General features: G+C 33.1%; 1 protein-coding gene across 2 annotated transcripts; it reads left to right on the forward strand.

Annotated features, from left to right (window-relative positions):
- Nucleotides 1-1,623: 1,623 nt before the first annotated feature.
- LOC110994293 (transmembrane protein 245) lies at nucleotides 1,624-16,278 on the forward strand. Of its 2 annotated transcripts, none has more exons than XM_022260841.2 (13): nucleotides 1,624-2,162; nucleotides 2,255-2,401; nucleotides 2,604-2,832; nucleotides 3,106-3,628; nucleotides 4,221-4,392; nucleotides 5,272-5,439; nucleotides 6,730-6,940; nucleotides 7,660-7,838; nucleotides 8,330-8,464; nucleotides 9,477-9,573; nucleotides 13,170-13,341; nucleotides 14,200-14,379; nucleotides 16,030-16,278. In XM_022260841.2, exons 1-13 carry the CDS (start codon nucleotides 1,803-1,805, stop codon nucleotides 16,046-16,048), a joined length of 2,592 nt encoding a protein of 863 aa, XP_022116533.2. In that variant the 5' UTR covers nucleotides 1,624-1,802; the 3' UTR covers nucleotides 16,049-16,278. The 2 variants fall into 2 exon arrangements, with proteins under 2 accessions (XP_022116533.2, XP_022116534.2); XM_022260842.2 differs by having other exon boundaries at nucleotides 6,730-6,922.
- The last annotated feature ends 1,098 nt before the right edge of the window (nucleotides 16,279-17,376 follow it).

Raw genomic sequence — 17,376 nt, forward strand, 5'->3', positions numbered from 1 at the left:
AATAAATCGTTCGCAATAATATATGTCGAACTATCAATTATTTTGCTATATCTTCCGTCTGTCATTTAAAAATGAAAATAGGCCAATGTCACCGCGAAGACCGCTGTTGCGTTGTTAAACATGTGATACATTTAAAAATTCTAAACCATTTCTTATATAAATCTATTCAAGCTGTACGATCGTCCTATTGTATTAATTAAACTATTTGTATTTGATCATGTTTGCTATTTTGTTGTGCAAAAACTACTCCACATATTCTGTAAATATAATTGAATCAGAAGACAGAGCAATTTTAGACTAATGGTTAGGCGTCAACCCTGAGATACTGGGTTAGTATCTCGCGTAGTCAATGTGTAATATGATGTGTGTTTATTTCTGAAATAAATATTTTTTTAAGTTCTCAATAATATTGCTTATATAAGCTGGTATAATGGGAATAATGCCGACGTGTGCACTATAGAGAACGATCAAAGAAACAGTTTCAATATTTTAATCAAACTAATCTTTTTTCTACATTTGAAACAATACTTTCCTGTACTTATTTTTGTCCCTATAACTAGGGAGTTAACACTCATTGTGATTTATGTCATTATTTTATATGTATTCTCGTTCCTTTAAATTGTATTGTAATTGTACACTGATAAATTAATTTTAAATAAAAGTCCAACATGTTTTATAAATAGAAATTCCAGCAGATATTGACATGACTTTATTAGAATTAATTCAATACTGAAATAACATTTTGAAAATAAAACACAACTTCATAACTGATAACTCTATGAACTTTAATCAATGACAAAACAAAACTAAACTAAACCTATACACAAATGAATCCTCTTCTAACTTTTCCAATGGGACATTTTCCGGAAAGTATGCCAAATCGATTGCCAAGGTCATCGTCTTCCTGTGTGCTGTCTTTTTCTTTAGTGCTACCTGCCTCAGGTACCCATGGATACCCATCGTCATCAGGAAACATAATACGATCTTCGTTACTGGTTAATTTTCTTGAAAATGATTTGTTTTGTGCGTTTCTTAAAACTGTACATTCACTTATGAACACATAAATGATTAAAAAAACACTAAACTTGAGTAGCGACATTGTTTTCGTATATATTAATAGAACGAAGTGTTCTGGAGAGCGGTTTGTAAACAAGTGTGGTAAGCAGTCAGTTAATGCGTCTATATTAAGGTAAAGGACCCGTTATGTCTGACACATACAGGATAATTTATTGAGGTGATAATAATTGATGCGCTTACAAGCACGGTATATAAACAAACAAACGTAAGAAATAATAATTAAATATATATGTAAAAAAGTACATTGATACAATATAAAGATTAATTTATAGTATTTTAATATTAATATTGCCGATTAAGATTAATATCCGTCCCTATTTATATTTATCGTTACATAGTAATTATGAATGGTGACATAAATTTCTGTATTAAAAATAAAATCCTACCAATTATAATATGGTAAAATTTGGTATAGTTTTAAAAAATAATTGTACAGTAATAATTGTCTGAAATTCAATGCCAACTCCGAATGTCAAATATTATCTGTCATCTATCAACGTCAAGTTCTTAACATGTCCCTAATGCACTTTGATGTATCGTGTTAGTTGTTAGTTTCAGAATGAAGTGTTTAACGAATATCTATTTTAATTATTTTTAAATCAAATGTTCCAAAATTAATGCGATGATCTCACTAAATTACACATACACACCTATATACATCAGGTATTGATTGTGAAAAGTGGTTGTTACGTTAAACATCAGTATAAGATTTTAACTTCTCAAAGATGCAGCAATCACCTTTTGAAAATATTTTTAATATTATTGGTTTATCCGAGAGCAACGAAAAACCTATGAAACACGGTTTTTACAATGCCTTTGCTTTATTTGTTTTGGCTATATGCTGTGCAGCTGTATACGTTCTCTTTCTTATATTAGAGCCCTTTTTTAAGCCTTTATTTTGGGCTCTTCTTGTCGGCTCCTTGCTGCATCCATTTAAATATAAATTATCTAAGAAAATAAAGACCTGGTTTGAAAATCTTGAGAAAACAAACTCTTGTGTAGTAGTAGGATTATTAGTTATTCCTGTCAATGCTGTGAATTTCGCCTCTGACTTTGTTGGCAATCAGTTTAAAGAGCACTATAGGGTAAGTCTAATTTTATAAAATTTAAAAATTAGTATAATTTAATTTTCTATTATAAAAACAAAATACTTATATTCAATTTACTTCCTTTTCAGTCTATAATATGTCTCCTATCTACAATATTTGTTCTGCCATGGTTGTACAATTCAATTCCCAGGAGTTTAGGATGCATATTTTGGCAATTTATTAACTTTGTAAGCGTTTCAACAACAGTTCTGATTAGCCTGTGTACATCGGATTTTGTAAGTTTGAACTTTGATTAACATAATAAAAGAATTCAACATGTATTTATTTCTTTACTTAAAATTACAAAATCAATTGGATAAGAAATTGTTCTTGCAGAATACATTTTAATTATTATATTTAGTTATCGGAGAATGCAGGATCTTTTTGTTACCATTTATTTTGATGTTACACACAATACATTTTGTAATTGTTTTTCAGACAGTTACAATAGCAATAGCTTACATTATAAGTGTCTACACAATATGGACTCCAGAAAGAGCAAGTATTTTTCGAGGTACTTCACGTGTTCTATGGATGACAATAACCTGCTACCTTGCAAGTTTAGCAGGAGACTACAAAGTTTATATGTTTATTATACTTCAGGCTTTTATAGTGACTGGGTTTATTCTGGAAGTCTTACATTTTCATAAGCAGATGCTTGTAGCAGGTAAAAAATACTTTATGGATCTAGTATCTCATTATTTATTATTATAAACAACATAACTTTTTTGTGTGTTCTTAAACGATCCCACTTTTTACCAGCTTCTACCACCTCTTAGCATTTAAAACAATTATTACTCCTTTTACAGTAGAATAAAAATAACAACCATCTTATTTGTTGTAGGTTTGAAGAAAAATGGTGGTTTAAAAACTTAACTTAACTGGTGGTAAAAAAGACTTTAAACATAATAGTTATTTGTATTGCATTATTCTTTCACAGATCCAGAAGCATCCATATTCTTAGCTATTCATGGAGTAATAATAAATTCATCTTTAGAAGACAAGAAACAAGATGACACAATTCCAGAAGTAGATGAAAAAGATTCAACATCTGAAGACCTATCGCCAACAACTCCGGATGTAAAAAGGGGCAGCTTAAGCAATCTACACAGTTCACCCCAACATGCCAGAATGCTCTTCAAGACAAGAACGCTATCAGCTCTTCCTTTAACAAAGCCAACTGCTTTCGAAAAACGAATTTCTTCATTTAAACAGAAATCACTTGATGAAAACTACATACGAAATAATTTTACAGATGACGAAACAGCTTTGTACTTCAAGCTTTTGTTTTTTGGATGTTTTTGTATGTTGGTATGGAAACATATATGGCTTTTACCAATCACACTTATCTTTTTAGCTATACATGTCATAAAGTATTTACTTAATTTCTTTGGGGTCTGGCTATTCTTTGAAAATCACTATAATAACGCAAAGATAAAAATTACCTGCTGGTGGAATAATAGGTAAGAATTTAATTGTTCATTTATAGCAAAAAATATGCATACATAACATATTATTTGGTTTCCATTTTTCAACTCCTTTAAAGAGAATGGTTGTAAATTTCACATCTGAAGATGCCTGTCTTTTGCTCATTGTTGCAGCGGCGAACCTTCAATGTAATATTGATAATAAAGTATACCTAAATCATAAAGTTTAGCACTATTGGCCTAGTGGCTTCAGCGTGCGACTCTCATACCTGAGGTCGTAGGTTCAATCTTCGGCTGTGCACCAATGGACTTTCTATGTGCGCATTTAACATTGGCTCGAACGGTGAAGGAAAACATAGTGAGGAAACCGACATGCCTGTAGACCCAAAAAGTCGACGGCGTGTGTCAGGCACCTACTTGCCCATTAGATTTAAAAATGATCATGAAATAGATTCAAAAATGTAGACCTAAGTAGGTTGTAGCCCATTGATTTTTTTTTAATCATTACATCAGTTTTTCTGTTATTAATCTAAAAAAAGGGATTTTTGAGTTCTTCTAACAACTCATGATTTAGAAATTTACTACAACAAAAAAGATATAATTTTATTGCCAATTTATAATTTTTTAGGCAATCCGCATTGATTCCCGGTGAAATACGCGGTATACGGAAGATGATGTCAATGTTCAACCAGACGTTTATAGCAATGGCATACGAATCGGTCGATACAGTATCCAGTTGTATTGTAATTATAGGACTAATTCTTTTTATGATAGTTGCCACCATCTTCATATGTATACAAGTAAGTACCCGAATGTTGGCCTAGGCTTAACCGTGCGACAACCCTGACTACATATGCGTCAATGTATTTTTTCCTTTATATGTGCAATTAATATTAGCTCTATAGGCAAATATCGTAAAGAGACCGCCATATTTAGGGTGTCAGGTACATCACCTACTTGTCTATGACAATAAAAATTATCAAAGTAAAAATGCGATCTGCGGCCAAGATATAGGGTTGTAGCGTTACTTGTCCCGTCCCGGTTTCGCATGTGTGGACATAAATTTTTTAACATTTTTTGTAGATATTAATATGTTCTTTAATAAGGTGGAACATTTTTTTCTAACATCAATAGTTTTCGCAGCGTAAGCGATGAAAGTTTTAGTTGGGTACTTTTTTCTTGCAATTTAAATAGTCTATTGAAATCATTGATAATCTAGCATTCAAATGGGAAAGAATTTTTAAAATCGGTCCAGCATATTTGAGCCAATTAGTTACAAACATTAGTATAGAAAGAGACTCATACAAGAGCTCTATAGGGACTGATGTCCAACTCAGGTCTACCAATTCTATGGCTATTTGATCACGTGATTATTATCATACAAATTCATTTGTTTTGGTGTTACTTGACGACACAGTAAAAAAAGTTTTATTTATTATAAGAAATCATGATAGAGTCAGGTTGACTTCCTACACCGCCAATTTGTTGCTGCAAGGCCGGCTAATATTTATTAACATAGATTTCGGAAGAATAACAATGGAATGCTGCTAAACAAATGAAGTAGTTAATACTATTATATTTGTAGTCCAAACTATACATTCTTATAAATGAATCATTGTGATATTACTATCCTTTACGATTAAGTATAACGTTATATAGTTCGGTTCATGTTGTTTTAGATATATTCAGAAGCAATAGTGGTAATACAACTTAGTGGGAGTCTCCTTAATAGTACATTTGTACAGAATAGTGTCATTCACGCCTACCTTCCTGATGGATGGGAGGATAAACTTGATTCACTCATTGACAACGCCTACACGTACGGACGAGAGGGAATATCTACTGGGGTAAGTATTTGGAATAAATATTGTATAAAAACTTACTATAAACCATTGCCAACTTGGAGGTTACGCCCAAATTTATCATCAAGTAATCAATTTGTTTATAGATTTTTTTATTTAAAAATTCTTAAAAATCGCACGAGTATATACAATTCATATTAAGCCTTGAAGTTCGAATCCAACCAAGAAATTAAACTATAAATCATATACTAAGAGGTATTTTATTAGTATAAAATAGATGTATTTTTAATTCATATATGAAATTACGTTTCAAACCCAGTGTGTATACAAAAACTTTAGGGATATTTCTCAGCTAAGTCAAGTTTTACTAAGATTGCTAATATGAAGATTACATATGTCAGAGAATCCAATTTTGAGACTGTCGTTCGTTTCATATTACGAAAAAGTAACTGCAAATATCGTTATTAGCTAAGATTTTACAGTTACCTGTTAACTGTTAATAAGAGGAAACAAACAATCGTTTAGTTCAAATACCATTGCTCATTCTTAGAGCACTTAATGCACATTAGCATGTCACATGTACAATCGAATATAATAGTTACGAATGTTGTTTTTTAGAATTCTTTTAAAGACAATATTGTCTAAGCGTTTTTATTCTAGTAAAATTAAGAAATGACATAAAATATTGATTATAGTGAATAAAAATGCACGTTCTGGAACATTTATAAGTCTAAATCTTCGTTTAGTAACTAATTTCTGTTGTTTTTTTGCTGCCTGTCGGATTTATATTAGACTATGCGATATGTAAGTTTTTCTTCATCCGTAGTTTTGCTGTGGCCTGTGCACCTCATCGCATACAATTATGACATTTTAAAATGTTTAGTATAAAATCCCGAGAATATCAGTAATTTGCTATTTATTTAAAAACTTAGATGTTCTTTGATTTTGATTCTTTAAATTGACATAAATTCTTTAGCTTTATTAAAGCAATTAAATATTTTTAAGGATTTTTTTTACTATTACACAAATCATGATCGTTAAAGTTACGAAGTATGACTCAATAGAACATTAAATACAACGCACGTATGACGCACTGCATGCAAAATATTAAAATACTTGTTAATAGTTTAGTTTATTAATTTGTAGTTAGCTCATAAGGTTAGGGAAAGTTAGAACTTAGCATGCCTTGACTCTTAAATCGACGACGTCAGTCACAAAGGCTGATCACCTACTTGCCTAAACTAAAAATCCAATGAAACGTCTGGTCCATTACAACTTCTGGGGGACCTAAAACGATCTATAGAATATAGATTCTCATGTCAACCTTCAAACCAGGTGAAAAGCATCTTAAAAGAAGGGGATCCTGAGAAGATAGCAAGAGTAGAACAGCAAGTGTTAGAGATCTGGGACCGTGTCTACCAAAGTTGGGTGTCTGGACACTTTGCGGCAACTGTAGGACCCCAGGTGGATTCGTCTGCTGTTCAAGACTCCTGGGACAATCTTGTCAGTAATTTTACAGAGGCACCAGGTGCGTTTTTACAAACAGGTGAATTTACGTCTTTAAAATTTAATTATAGCAATAATTATTTATATATATCTTTCGCCTTATTCTACATTTGTAGAAAAAACGACACTAACAATAAAAAAACTAAAATGTTGACTGTAGCTAACTTCAGGGTGTCGGTTTTTTGTGATGGTGTGCGCGCGCATCGTAAAAATCTCTCATCATTTTTGTTTGAAGCGCCAAAAGAAGTATAACATCAAAAAATTACATATGCCATTTTTAACAATTTATTCGATTAGACACTAGATGAAATATTATTAATTAAATATAATACCGGCCTGTGCTGGAAGCAACCGGTCCTTAACTAATGGGGTATTTAACTGCGTAGGCGGCACTATAAAAATATAGAATTTATTACCTTACAAGATATTAAATTTCGTTATTAGGTTGAACTTTGATCAATAGTTTCAAATTACAACTAGATATAATTGAATGCAGGAGTCAAAATTAATACTTATCTAAGATACAGTTGAACGTAAATATAATACCTATGTTATGGGTTCCCAGCTCTTTCATGACAAACTCAATCATAAATTCCTTAATATACAATTTAATTACATCTTTTATTTTATATAGTTTTGTTTTTTCAACTGTTATCAACACGCCTATGAGAGTGCAAATGTTCAGAGGTCCAAATGACCACAATTATTTTTAATTTAAAATGATAAAACCGTGTAATATTCTCCTTACGATATTTTCAGGTTTATTCGAGGGTATTGCGAGTTGGGTCCAAGCGAATGTGGGTACTTTAAGCGCTATAGCGAGTGGTATATGGTCGCCACTTGCGAGTAACGTGTCCCTACTTGCCGGCTCCATTGGAGCGTTCACGTCTATACTGTTTAGTGGAGGAGGCGCTATTATTAGTATGATTATTAACTTGGTAAGGAATTCATTATTTATTTAGACATACATTTTACTTTCACATGATGAGTATGATACAAAAGTAACTATAAAATATGCCTTTAGATATATTATAGTTTGCCGTGGACGCAGTTCCAAATAGCAACGTTCTAAAATAAAATATCGATTGTATGAAAACATGATATGTTCGTTAAGAACTGAAATTATACGATAGTTGCTTCATCCTGATTGGTCAATTGGTGATCGCTTGTGATTGGTCAATACTCTATTGACCAATCACAAGCGATGCGATGATTTCCTTTTTAAAAGTGTTGTATGCTAACTGCAGACGATTCTATTTCCTATGGCGCATATTTTGAAACTAAAATGCTTTTTAAATTGTTTATGACTGTTAATCTGTCATAACACGTAATTTAATATACTGTATTGATATAATATAGGTATATATATAAGTATAGGTATAATGATGGCAAAAATTCATCGGTATCTCTATAAAAGTTTTTTTTTCAGGTGGTATTCTTCACAACGTTATTTTACCTTCTGGCTTCGAGTAATGCATTATACAAACCAGTGGAAGTCATTACTCAAATACAACCCAACTTCGGGCCGCGTCTAGGCATCGCTCTCTCCGTTGCTATAAATCAGGTATACCAAAACTGTTTACGACATCGTTTAGATCAACATATCGGTTATATTGACCGATATCAAAGGTCCCGGCCGAATTCTTTTCGTAGTCCCTTCGATGTCGTTATAATAGATTTTGACTGTAGTATGTATCGTGTATTTTGGCAAATTTTTGCGGCTTAAATAATTAATTTTCGGTAATCTATATCTATACTAATATTATAAAGAGGAAAGGTTTGATTTTTTGTTTGTTTGTATGAATTGAATAGGCTCCGAAACTACTTGGCAGATTTGAAAAATTCTTTCACTGTTGGAAAGCTACATCATTCCTGAGTGACATAGGCTATATTTCATTTTCAAAAAAAATAGGCATCCTTACTAAAATTACGATAACATTAACATTTGTTTATTATTTGATACAATTCTAACAGATGGCGCTGAGTTAAAGGTAGTTTAGTTTAGGTCCGTGTCGTGGTACCAACGTTTCACATAAGTTCTCCTACGGTTTCACTTGATTAATTTACTACTATGTAATATAACAGAAACCTTAGCCACAGCAACGCTTGGCCGAGTCTGCTAGTTTTTCTATAAAACACCAGTGGCGCTACAACCTTTTAGGTCTGGCTCAGATTTCTGTATCCGTTTCGTGATTTTAGTTTATTTTAGCGGCGGTATCACTTAACATCGGGTGAGCCTCCTGCCCGTTTGCCCCCTGTTTTATAAAAAAATTTTTTTTTTTAAATTAAGTAGAATCAGCCCTCTGTCGCATACACAATGTCTATTGGTCTGGGATGTTTTTCTCGCCGTTGGAGTGTTGAATTTGCACGCCGATATACACCTAACATTTTTCAAGAATCACACTATTAATGAATACGTACAAAAAAAAACTATAAGCGACATCTGATGTTTACAAAATAAAACCCTCGCGTATGCGATGCTGGCCTTAAACATATGAAACAAATTGTACGATAATATATTTTCTCCTCTCATAGGGACTTAACCTACCGATTTATAATTATGAATGACTTTTTAGGTGTTTCGCGCTTCATTCAAAATGGCGTTGTTCTATGGTTTATGGACCTGGCTAGTTCACAATCTCTTTGGTGCCAAAGTAGTCTATCTACCTTCTGGTAAGTGGCACGATTTGATATATTTATTAAACACGGTATCGCATAAATATAAGTAAAATTCAAAAGGCAACGTACGGCCTAATCGGTAAACAGCGATAAGCTCCAGGCAAGTATTTAAAACCTAGTGATGTTTGCTAACGTCTTCACTGCAATACGGACTTGTTTATAAAAAAAATACAAGCATTAAAAGACTGGCTGCATATGTTTATAATTTTAACAAATAAATTTAATGTCAAAAAAGAACATATTCTAAACTATTTTTATCAATATTATGATTTAATTTTGTCATTACAATTTATGACAACTTAAGTTAAATTACATCACTGTTTTATAAGTAACTAGCGACCCGCCCCGGCTTCGCACGGGTGCAATGCTGATACTAAATACACTACAGAAAATCTGTGAACGTTGTATATAAAAATGTGGGTTATCCATAAGAGATAGACATATATGTACCATTATAGACTTTTCTGTAGACCTTTTAAATGTGTACAGTACTTAGTACATTATTTTGATAAAACTCGTAGGGTTCAGCGTGCGTTTGCAATCTAAGCGGAAAAAATGTAATTATTTACGACATCATTAGAAACCTCAAAAATAACAGTACTTCTGCACTATTTAATGGATGTTATTATACATATAAACCTTCCACTTGAATCACTCTATCTATTTAAAAAAAACGCATGAAAATCCGTTGCGTAGTTTCAAAGATTTAAGCATACAAAGGGACATAGGGACAGAGAAAGCGACTTTGTTTTATACTATGTAGTGATAAACGTTGCTGTAGTCTTCTGGGCTTTTGGGAAGTTGGGTAGAGTCAATAGATTAGTTCGTAAACAAAGATTTATTTATTTGACCAATCTTGCCATTACGGGTCACCCCAATGAGGAAAGAATTAACAAATATTACTAATAACAATATTCACACACACACTTACATTGGGGCCATTAATATTACGTATGCACTACAGGAGGTATTGAATTTTATTATTTGGTGATTACGTCAACAGTAATTACATATTTACTTTTTTACGCCCACTATGCTTGAAACCGAAATGCACTATCTAGGATTTCTACAAAAAATTAATACGTTTATGTACTATTGTTACATAAACAAGGGGGATAAATACCAGTAAATCTGCTTACTTGAACGGAATTTAAGAAAACATCTTGTTTTTGTCAGTTCACTTGACAGACAATTAAAGTTGTTCGTGATGTTATATTAAATTTAAAAATGGGTGTATGAATAAATTGTATAACAGATCCATCTAGTGAAGGAATAAGGAACTATTAAAACATCAATGAAAATATACTTCAATAGGAACACGATGTATTGTTTATGTTTCGATAAAATTATTATATTAATACTGCTAGAGCTGGCGATTCGTTTGTTACACTTAAATAGTCGTACGAAATTCAAAGCGGTAAAAACTTATACGGATTTTTTAAAATTGTTTAACACATCAGATTCTGCCAATATAGTATGTAAATGCTATACATGGATACGTTATCGCCACTTAAAAGTACATATATATGTATTTCCTGCTCCAAAAATTCATACAGGTCAATGCGCCGATTAAATTCGTAACTACCGATATTTTTTCATATTTATCTGCCGGCCGAAGTGACAACTCGTTATTTGACGATGCGCATTTTAGTTCTTGTCGCGTTAGTGAATTCTGCGTTATGTGTAAGGATAAATTTCACCAGTTGTCACCATGCCGAGTGGTCCTGTGTTAATAATGTACCCAACGAAATTGTCTTTACATGTTCGACCGTTAGGAGCAATGTAAGTTGTATTCAAAAATATTTAATAAATTAAGTAATCGATATAATTGAGAATATTTTCTATGCTTTGTGTAATTGAATAATAATTCCAATTTTTTTTTAGGATTTTATTATACATCTAAAGGATTTCTATACAGACCATATCGTTAGTGTAACGATACAAAATTGTCGGGATTTAAGAGTTGTTCTGGATTGTCCTTTGCTGCAAAAAGCATCTCGCTTGAACCAATTCAAAATTAAAGACTGTGACCGTCTTGAATTCATTACTTTATCTGCCACATCCTCATTACAAACGCCATCAGAAGTTACCATAGAAAATGTTAGAGAGATCGTGTCTTTTCCGAGAAATATATTCAAATCACCAACGACTAGTACAGAACTGAAGTGTTCAGGTACTCTACCTTTGACAAATTTACGAGTTGTAAACAGTAAAATAAATTCAATCACCACGAAAGCGATTTCCAACACAAACGGAATGAAGACTATCCTATTCCAAAATGTTACAATTACAGATATTCAAACGCAGGGTTTTGAGGCTGTCATGGCAAGTGAGAATTCTATGTTCACAATGACCAATAGTAAAGTTGATAATTTGGAATTCAAAGGCATCAATATACAGGCGACTACGGTGAAATTATCCTCTAACACCTTTAATGAAATAAGGGCTAATGGAATCAATGTAACGGCAGATAACTTCTTTCTCACAGGAAATACGTTTAAGGAAATTCATTCCAATGGCATAGTTGTTAATGCTCCAAATATTGATATTGTTAACAATAATATAGCACTCCTTAAAAGTAACGCCCTGCAAGGAATACGTTGTATGAAGAAACGCGTAACCAAAAAGCAAATTAACTTCTCCAAAAACAATATAGAACGAATCGAGCCATACTCCCTCTTCTTCAATCATGGAAGCTGCAAACTCTCTGGTGCGCAAGTAATATTTCGCGAAAACAAAATAGACTGCAAATGCCGGAATATCGCGTTCTTGAATACGCCAAGTATCAGCGAGTTGAGCGGATTGATTTTAAACACAGCTAACAATAACACTTGTTTCTTAGCGCCGTGTATTTTGCCAATAGATATCGTTAAACTGCTACAAGAAAGCGATATGTGTCATCTGAACCTTGACCCAAAAGTTATGTGTTTGTTGTATTACGATAAGCATTCTAATAATACTAATATCGACGTGAATAAAGACGAGGATGTGACGGAGCCCGCGCCTACATTTTACTTGATAAGACAGGCTAACTCCCTAGCCGGTGACGCAAGCGCAGCTATGACAGCTATTGATAAGGATGATCTACTACGGGATAGCCATATGAATATGACGAATAGAACCACTGTAAAGGTTATCTTTGATTCCTCCAAAGACTTCGTTGAGACGCTGAGAAGTACGGGCAGATCTAGAAGTAGGCAAGAAGCTACGAAATCACCTCCGAGAGAAGAATATATAAATAGATGTGTCGGCAGCCATTGCAGGAGTAATGCTTACGATAAGCAAAAAGCGTTGGATTTTTACAAATATGTATACGCTCAGCTACGCACACCACGAGAAAATGATAATAAGAAAAACAAAATTTAATTAATACTATCGTTGTTTTGATAAATTGTTTTTAATTTAAACTATCTTTTGCCCCTTAATATACGCACAGGTTTGTAAACATATTTTACTTATCAATTACTGTGTAACAAAGTTGCAATTTAAATAGCTGCTATTTAAATTTAAGATTAGAAGACTGTTCTATTTTTGTCGTTTTTTAGATTTAAATAAAACCAGAGACAATAAATTTAAACAAACGTTTCCAGTGTTAGCGGCTGTGTTAGGCGCAGCGCCTTTTCTTGGCCCATATTTGGCTGGAATCCCTGCGGCATTAGATGTATGGCTTCAAGGCAGGCCCATGGCGGCCATTATGCTTCCAATTGCGCAGGCGGCGCCTATCGCGTTTTTGGATGCCGCTGTGTATGCTGAGATTAAAGAGTAAGTTCAAACATCACTATAATAATATAGATTAATAATATTATCGGCAAATACAAAACAAAATGTTTAGTTTGGGCATCACCCGGTGTTATAACCTAATGTAACATTTACGGATCGTATAACCGGGAAAGTGTTTTGTTGCCAGCTCTAAAAATCCTATGGCTATGTTTCCGTACGAAGAATATTGTTTCTAATTATCATTGGTTTTTCGTAAAATTAACCGAATATTTGTTCGTTGTTTTTCTTGAACATTACTTTCGAATCGTTATATTTAGACAATTAATTTATAGTTGTCGGTAAACACGTAATTTTTGATAATGAGTTTTCCCGAGAGCGGGTAATAAGTGAAATGAAAGTTTCTAACGTACGTATTTATATTGCCAGTTTAAATATTTGGATAAAAAAATATTTGGATTTTTTTCCTCGTAGGTGTGTATAAACGTTTATGTCCACTATGTATAAATGTATGTTTTTTTATATATATAATAGGGGGGCAAACGAGCCTGCGGGACGCCCAAAAAGGCAGTCATTGCAGCCTATAGACACCCATTTTTAGTGGGTGGCCTTTAAGAGAGGAGTTCGCTCGAATGTTGAATTGTTGGAAGTCGTATCTCTCAGGGAAGACTCCCGCCGGTAGTCGATTCCACAGTTCGCTAGTTCGCAAAAGAAAATGCCTTGTGAAACGGACTGTGGAAGATTTCCAGCCATCAAGGTGATGTTGGTGAATTTTAGTATTCATTCGGCTCGTACGATGCTGAAACGAGGCAGGAGGGATCATCCCAAACAATTCCTCAGAAGACACTTTATATAAAACGCAAAAAGACGTTACGTATATTTGAATATCATTTTTATTTTCAGTGGCGGTCACCCCTACGTAACTGGCTTAGCCATCGCCGGCGGAATCTTCTACTTAGGTCCCGAAGGTGCCATCCTAGGTCCACTCCTACTCTGCTGTCTCATGGTTGTGCTCAATCTTTCCTCCTCCTTCCTAAGAGATACCCCAGCAGAAGAGAGAGCGGCCTTGCACTCCCGCGTCAGGTAAACTTTGGTCTGAGTCACCCAAAATTTGTATTGTTCTAGTGCCATAAACTAATCTGATCCGGTGTTATATTTAGAAATCTAAATATTACTTAAATGTACATAATATAAGCCAGCGTTCTGATTGATTTGGTCAAAACAAAATTGTTGTCTAGATATGTTTGGTACTAATTGTTATTTTCCCGTGTGTTCTCAATTGTAAATAATTACCTGTTTTCTTTTATTTTGTTATCATCCTTCTCAATATAAACTTCCTGCAAGCCTCTAATATGGTAAGCCCTATAAACCGTGGGCTAAGTTTTTGTTGATATGGTTACCATTTTTACTTAGTTAAAACATATTCAGACTTGTAGTAAGTTTATGAATGAGTGGGATTTAGTTTTATTTTATAGTAATATTTTTGTATGTTTTTAAAATTAATTAAAACGCGTTGCAAATTTTGGCGAACTATTCCCATGTTTTTATTGTGAATAACTATATTTATATCATGCCATTTAATATTCTAATTAATATCGATTTAGGAAGATAAAATTTGTTTTTTTTTAAATAAAACATTTTTTTTATTATCACATTTAAAATGTGTTTAACGATCGAACGAAATCACTATGCAATTCCATACTTCTGATGGAATAGCTGTAAAAATATATACACAGAACTTCTTAACTTTTTATTAATTAATCTTATACAGAGTGCTACATTAAAAATCTTGGAAATTTGTTTTACTATTGAAACATTAACATGACTTTGCACTATTTAACTCATACCTAGAACGTCAATCAAACTTAAATCTAGTTTCAAGAGCTGTAAAACCAATTTTCCGGACGAGGTTCGACATTTGACAGCGCTTAAGACGAGATTGAGATACGTTTTAGAATATAGACGTAAAACTTATTATTCAACAAAATCAATGCGTAGATATTAATTATCACAATAATATAAAATAAATATTATAATACTTTAGTGAAAAGGAATTAAATAATGAATCAAAGCATAATAATTGGTTTACAATATTAAGGTTATAGGACTACTGTCGGTGTAAGAGTAAAAATCACTTATATATAAAAAATTCTTGTGAATTTTTTTACATCATTTATAAGTTTCTTCTTATATGTAGTGATAATTGCTTAGGGCCTGTTTCACAATGTATGGATAAAGTGCCAAATAGCTATGCAACACATAAATTATTCGAAAGATAAAAGTTCCGAATAAGATATTTGGCATTTCATGACAAATAGCGCTATCCGACAGTCGTGAAATGAAAAAATACTGTTTATCCTACAAAAAGGTAATAAATAGCTTATTTGGAACTTATTCGGACATTGTGAAACAGACCCTTAGACTTATAAAAATGCAAACTATACCTTGACAGCTGAGATTTCACGTTCAAGGTCACGTCCGAGAGGTTAATGACCCCTGTTAGAGTTCACAATTTCTATGTTGGGTTTACGGTTAATAATATGTATTATATAATAATTTCAATTTTTTTAACTATTTTCTCCTTCATCTAGCTCATTATTGGGATGTTTTGATTGAGGTGTGTATTTTCTGCGCTTTGCATGGTTACATATATTACATAATTATTATAAGTATTGAATATATTTTATTCCGCATGATCTTTATGTATTCTTAATGAAGAATTTATATTTTCAGATATGGCGCTTATCTATAAGATTGCATGGACTAACAAATAGGCGTCAAATTGTGGGATTAATTTATTGGTCTTTGTCGCAAATACCCTGTTTAATATATTTTTATTCCGAAAAAAAAAAGTATGGTGTCTACGTTTATAATTAGGTAATACTTTCTCAAATCTCCCCTAGAAGTGGCAAAATTTTATCAGAATCGGCCTTGAGGTTCGGTCAGAAAGACAACAAACTGAATAAAACGCGGGATTCCCCGGGAATACCTAGTCTTGCCATAAATACTGAAACAAAGAAAAAAATTTTTTTTTTCTGTTGCAAATAACATTTATTACTTTTACAGTGTGTTAGTTTAATACATAAATAAAAAACAATTTATAATATAAAAAGCTTATTCGAAGTGGTCTCCATTGGGTGCGATACAGTCCTTAAAACGTTGAGGCCAGTTATCGATAGAAGCACGCACTCTTTCCATGGGAAAAATCTTCACTGCCAATCGTAAGGATTGTCTTAGGGCCTCCAAATTATTATGCCGTTTAGAGCAAGCCATACTCTCTAAAACTGACCATAAATCATAATCTAGCGGATTAAGATCGGGACTAGACGACGGCAAGTCTTCAGCGCTGATGAAGTCCGAAACGTTCATTTTCAACCAAGACTGCGTAGACCGAGCTTTATGACCCGTTGCCGAGACTTGTTGGAAGGACCATTCTTTGTTATTGAAAATGGTGTTATTAAATGGCTTCACTACCTTCTCAAGGATGGTATCTTGATACACTTGTGCCGAAGTTTTGATACCTTTTTCACAAAAGTATGACTCAGTCACTCCTTCATAGCTAATACCCCACTAAACCATCACTGAAGTCGGATAGTTCCCACGTTGCACACTGGCGACTTATTGGGAAGCTTCCTTAGAGCTTTGAGCACAAATACAGTCATTTTGTTTGTTAAAATGTTGCTCGATTGTAAAAAAATTCTCATCCGTAAACAAAATTTTTCTGTGACCACTCTTTGCGTACCGCTTCAGTAATTTTTTCGATTTATCACCCTATTCTTTTTTAAATTATCATTTAAGAAATGACCAGAACGTCTCTTATAGGCTACAAGTCCTTAGTCATCTTTTAAAAAACGCAACATGGTTCTAGGTGCTATCTTTGTCTCCCGAGATAAAATCTTTTGCTTTCGGACAGGATTTCTCCGAATTCTTTCCCTTACTGCTTTGACCACCTTTTTCTTAAGAAGACTACGTGGAAGGCCAGATATTTTTCTGTCACAAATAGAGGAGGTCTCATTGTACCTATTAATTACTCAGTACTCAAATATTTTACAAATACCAAGCGTATGGAGAGTTTTAAAA

This window comes from Pieris rapae, chromosome 11 (genome assembly GCF_905147795.1).
Source record: "Pieris rapae chromosome 11, ilPieRapa1.1, whole genome shotgun sequence".
Lineage (NCBI taxonomy): Eukaryota > Metazoa > Arthropoda > Insecta > Lepidoptera > Pieridae > Pieris > Pieris rapae.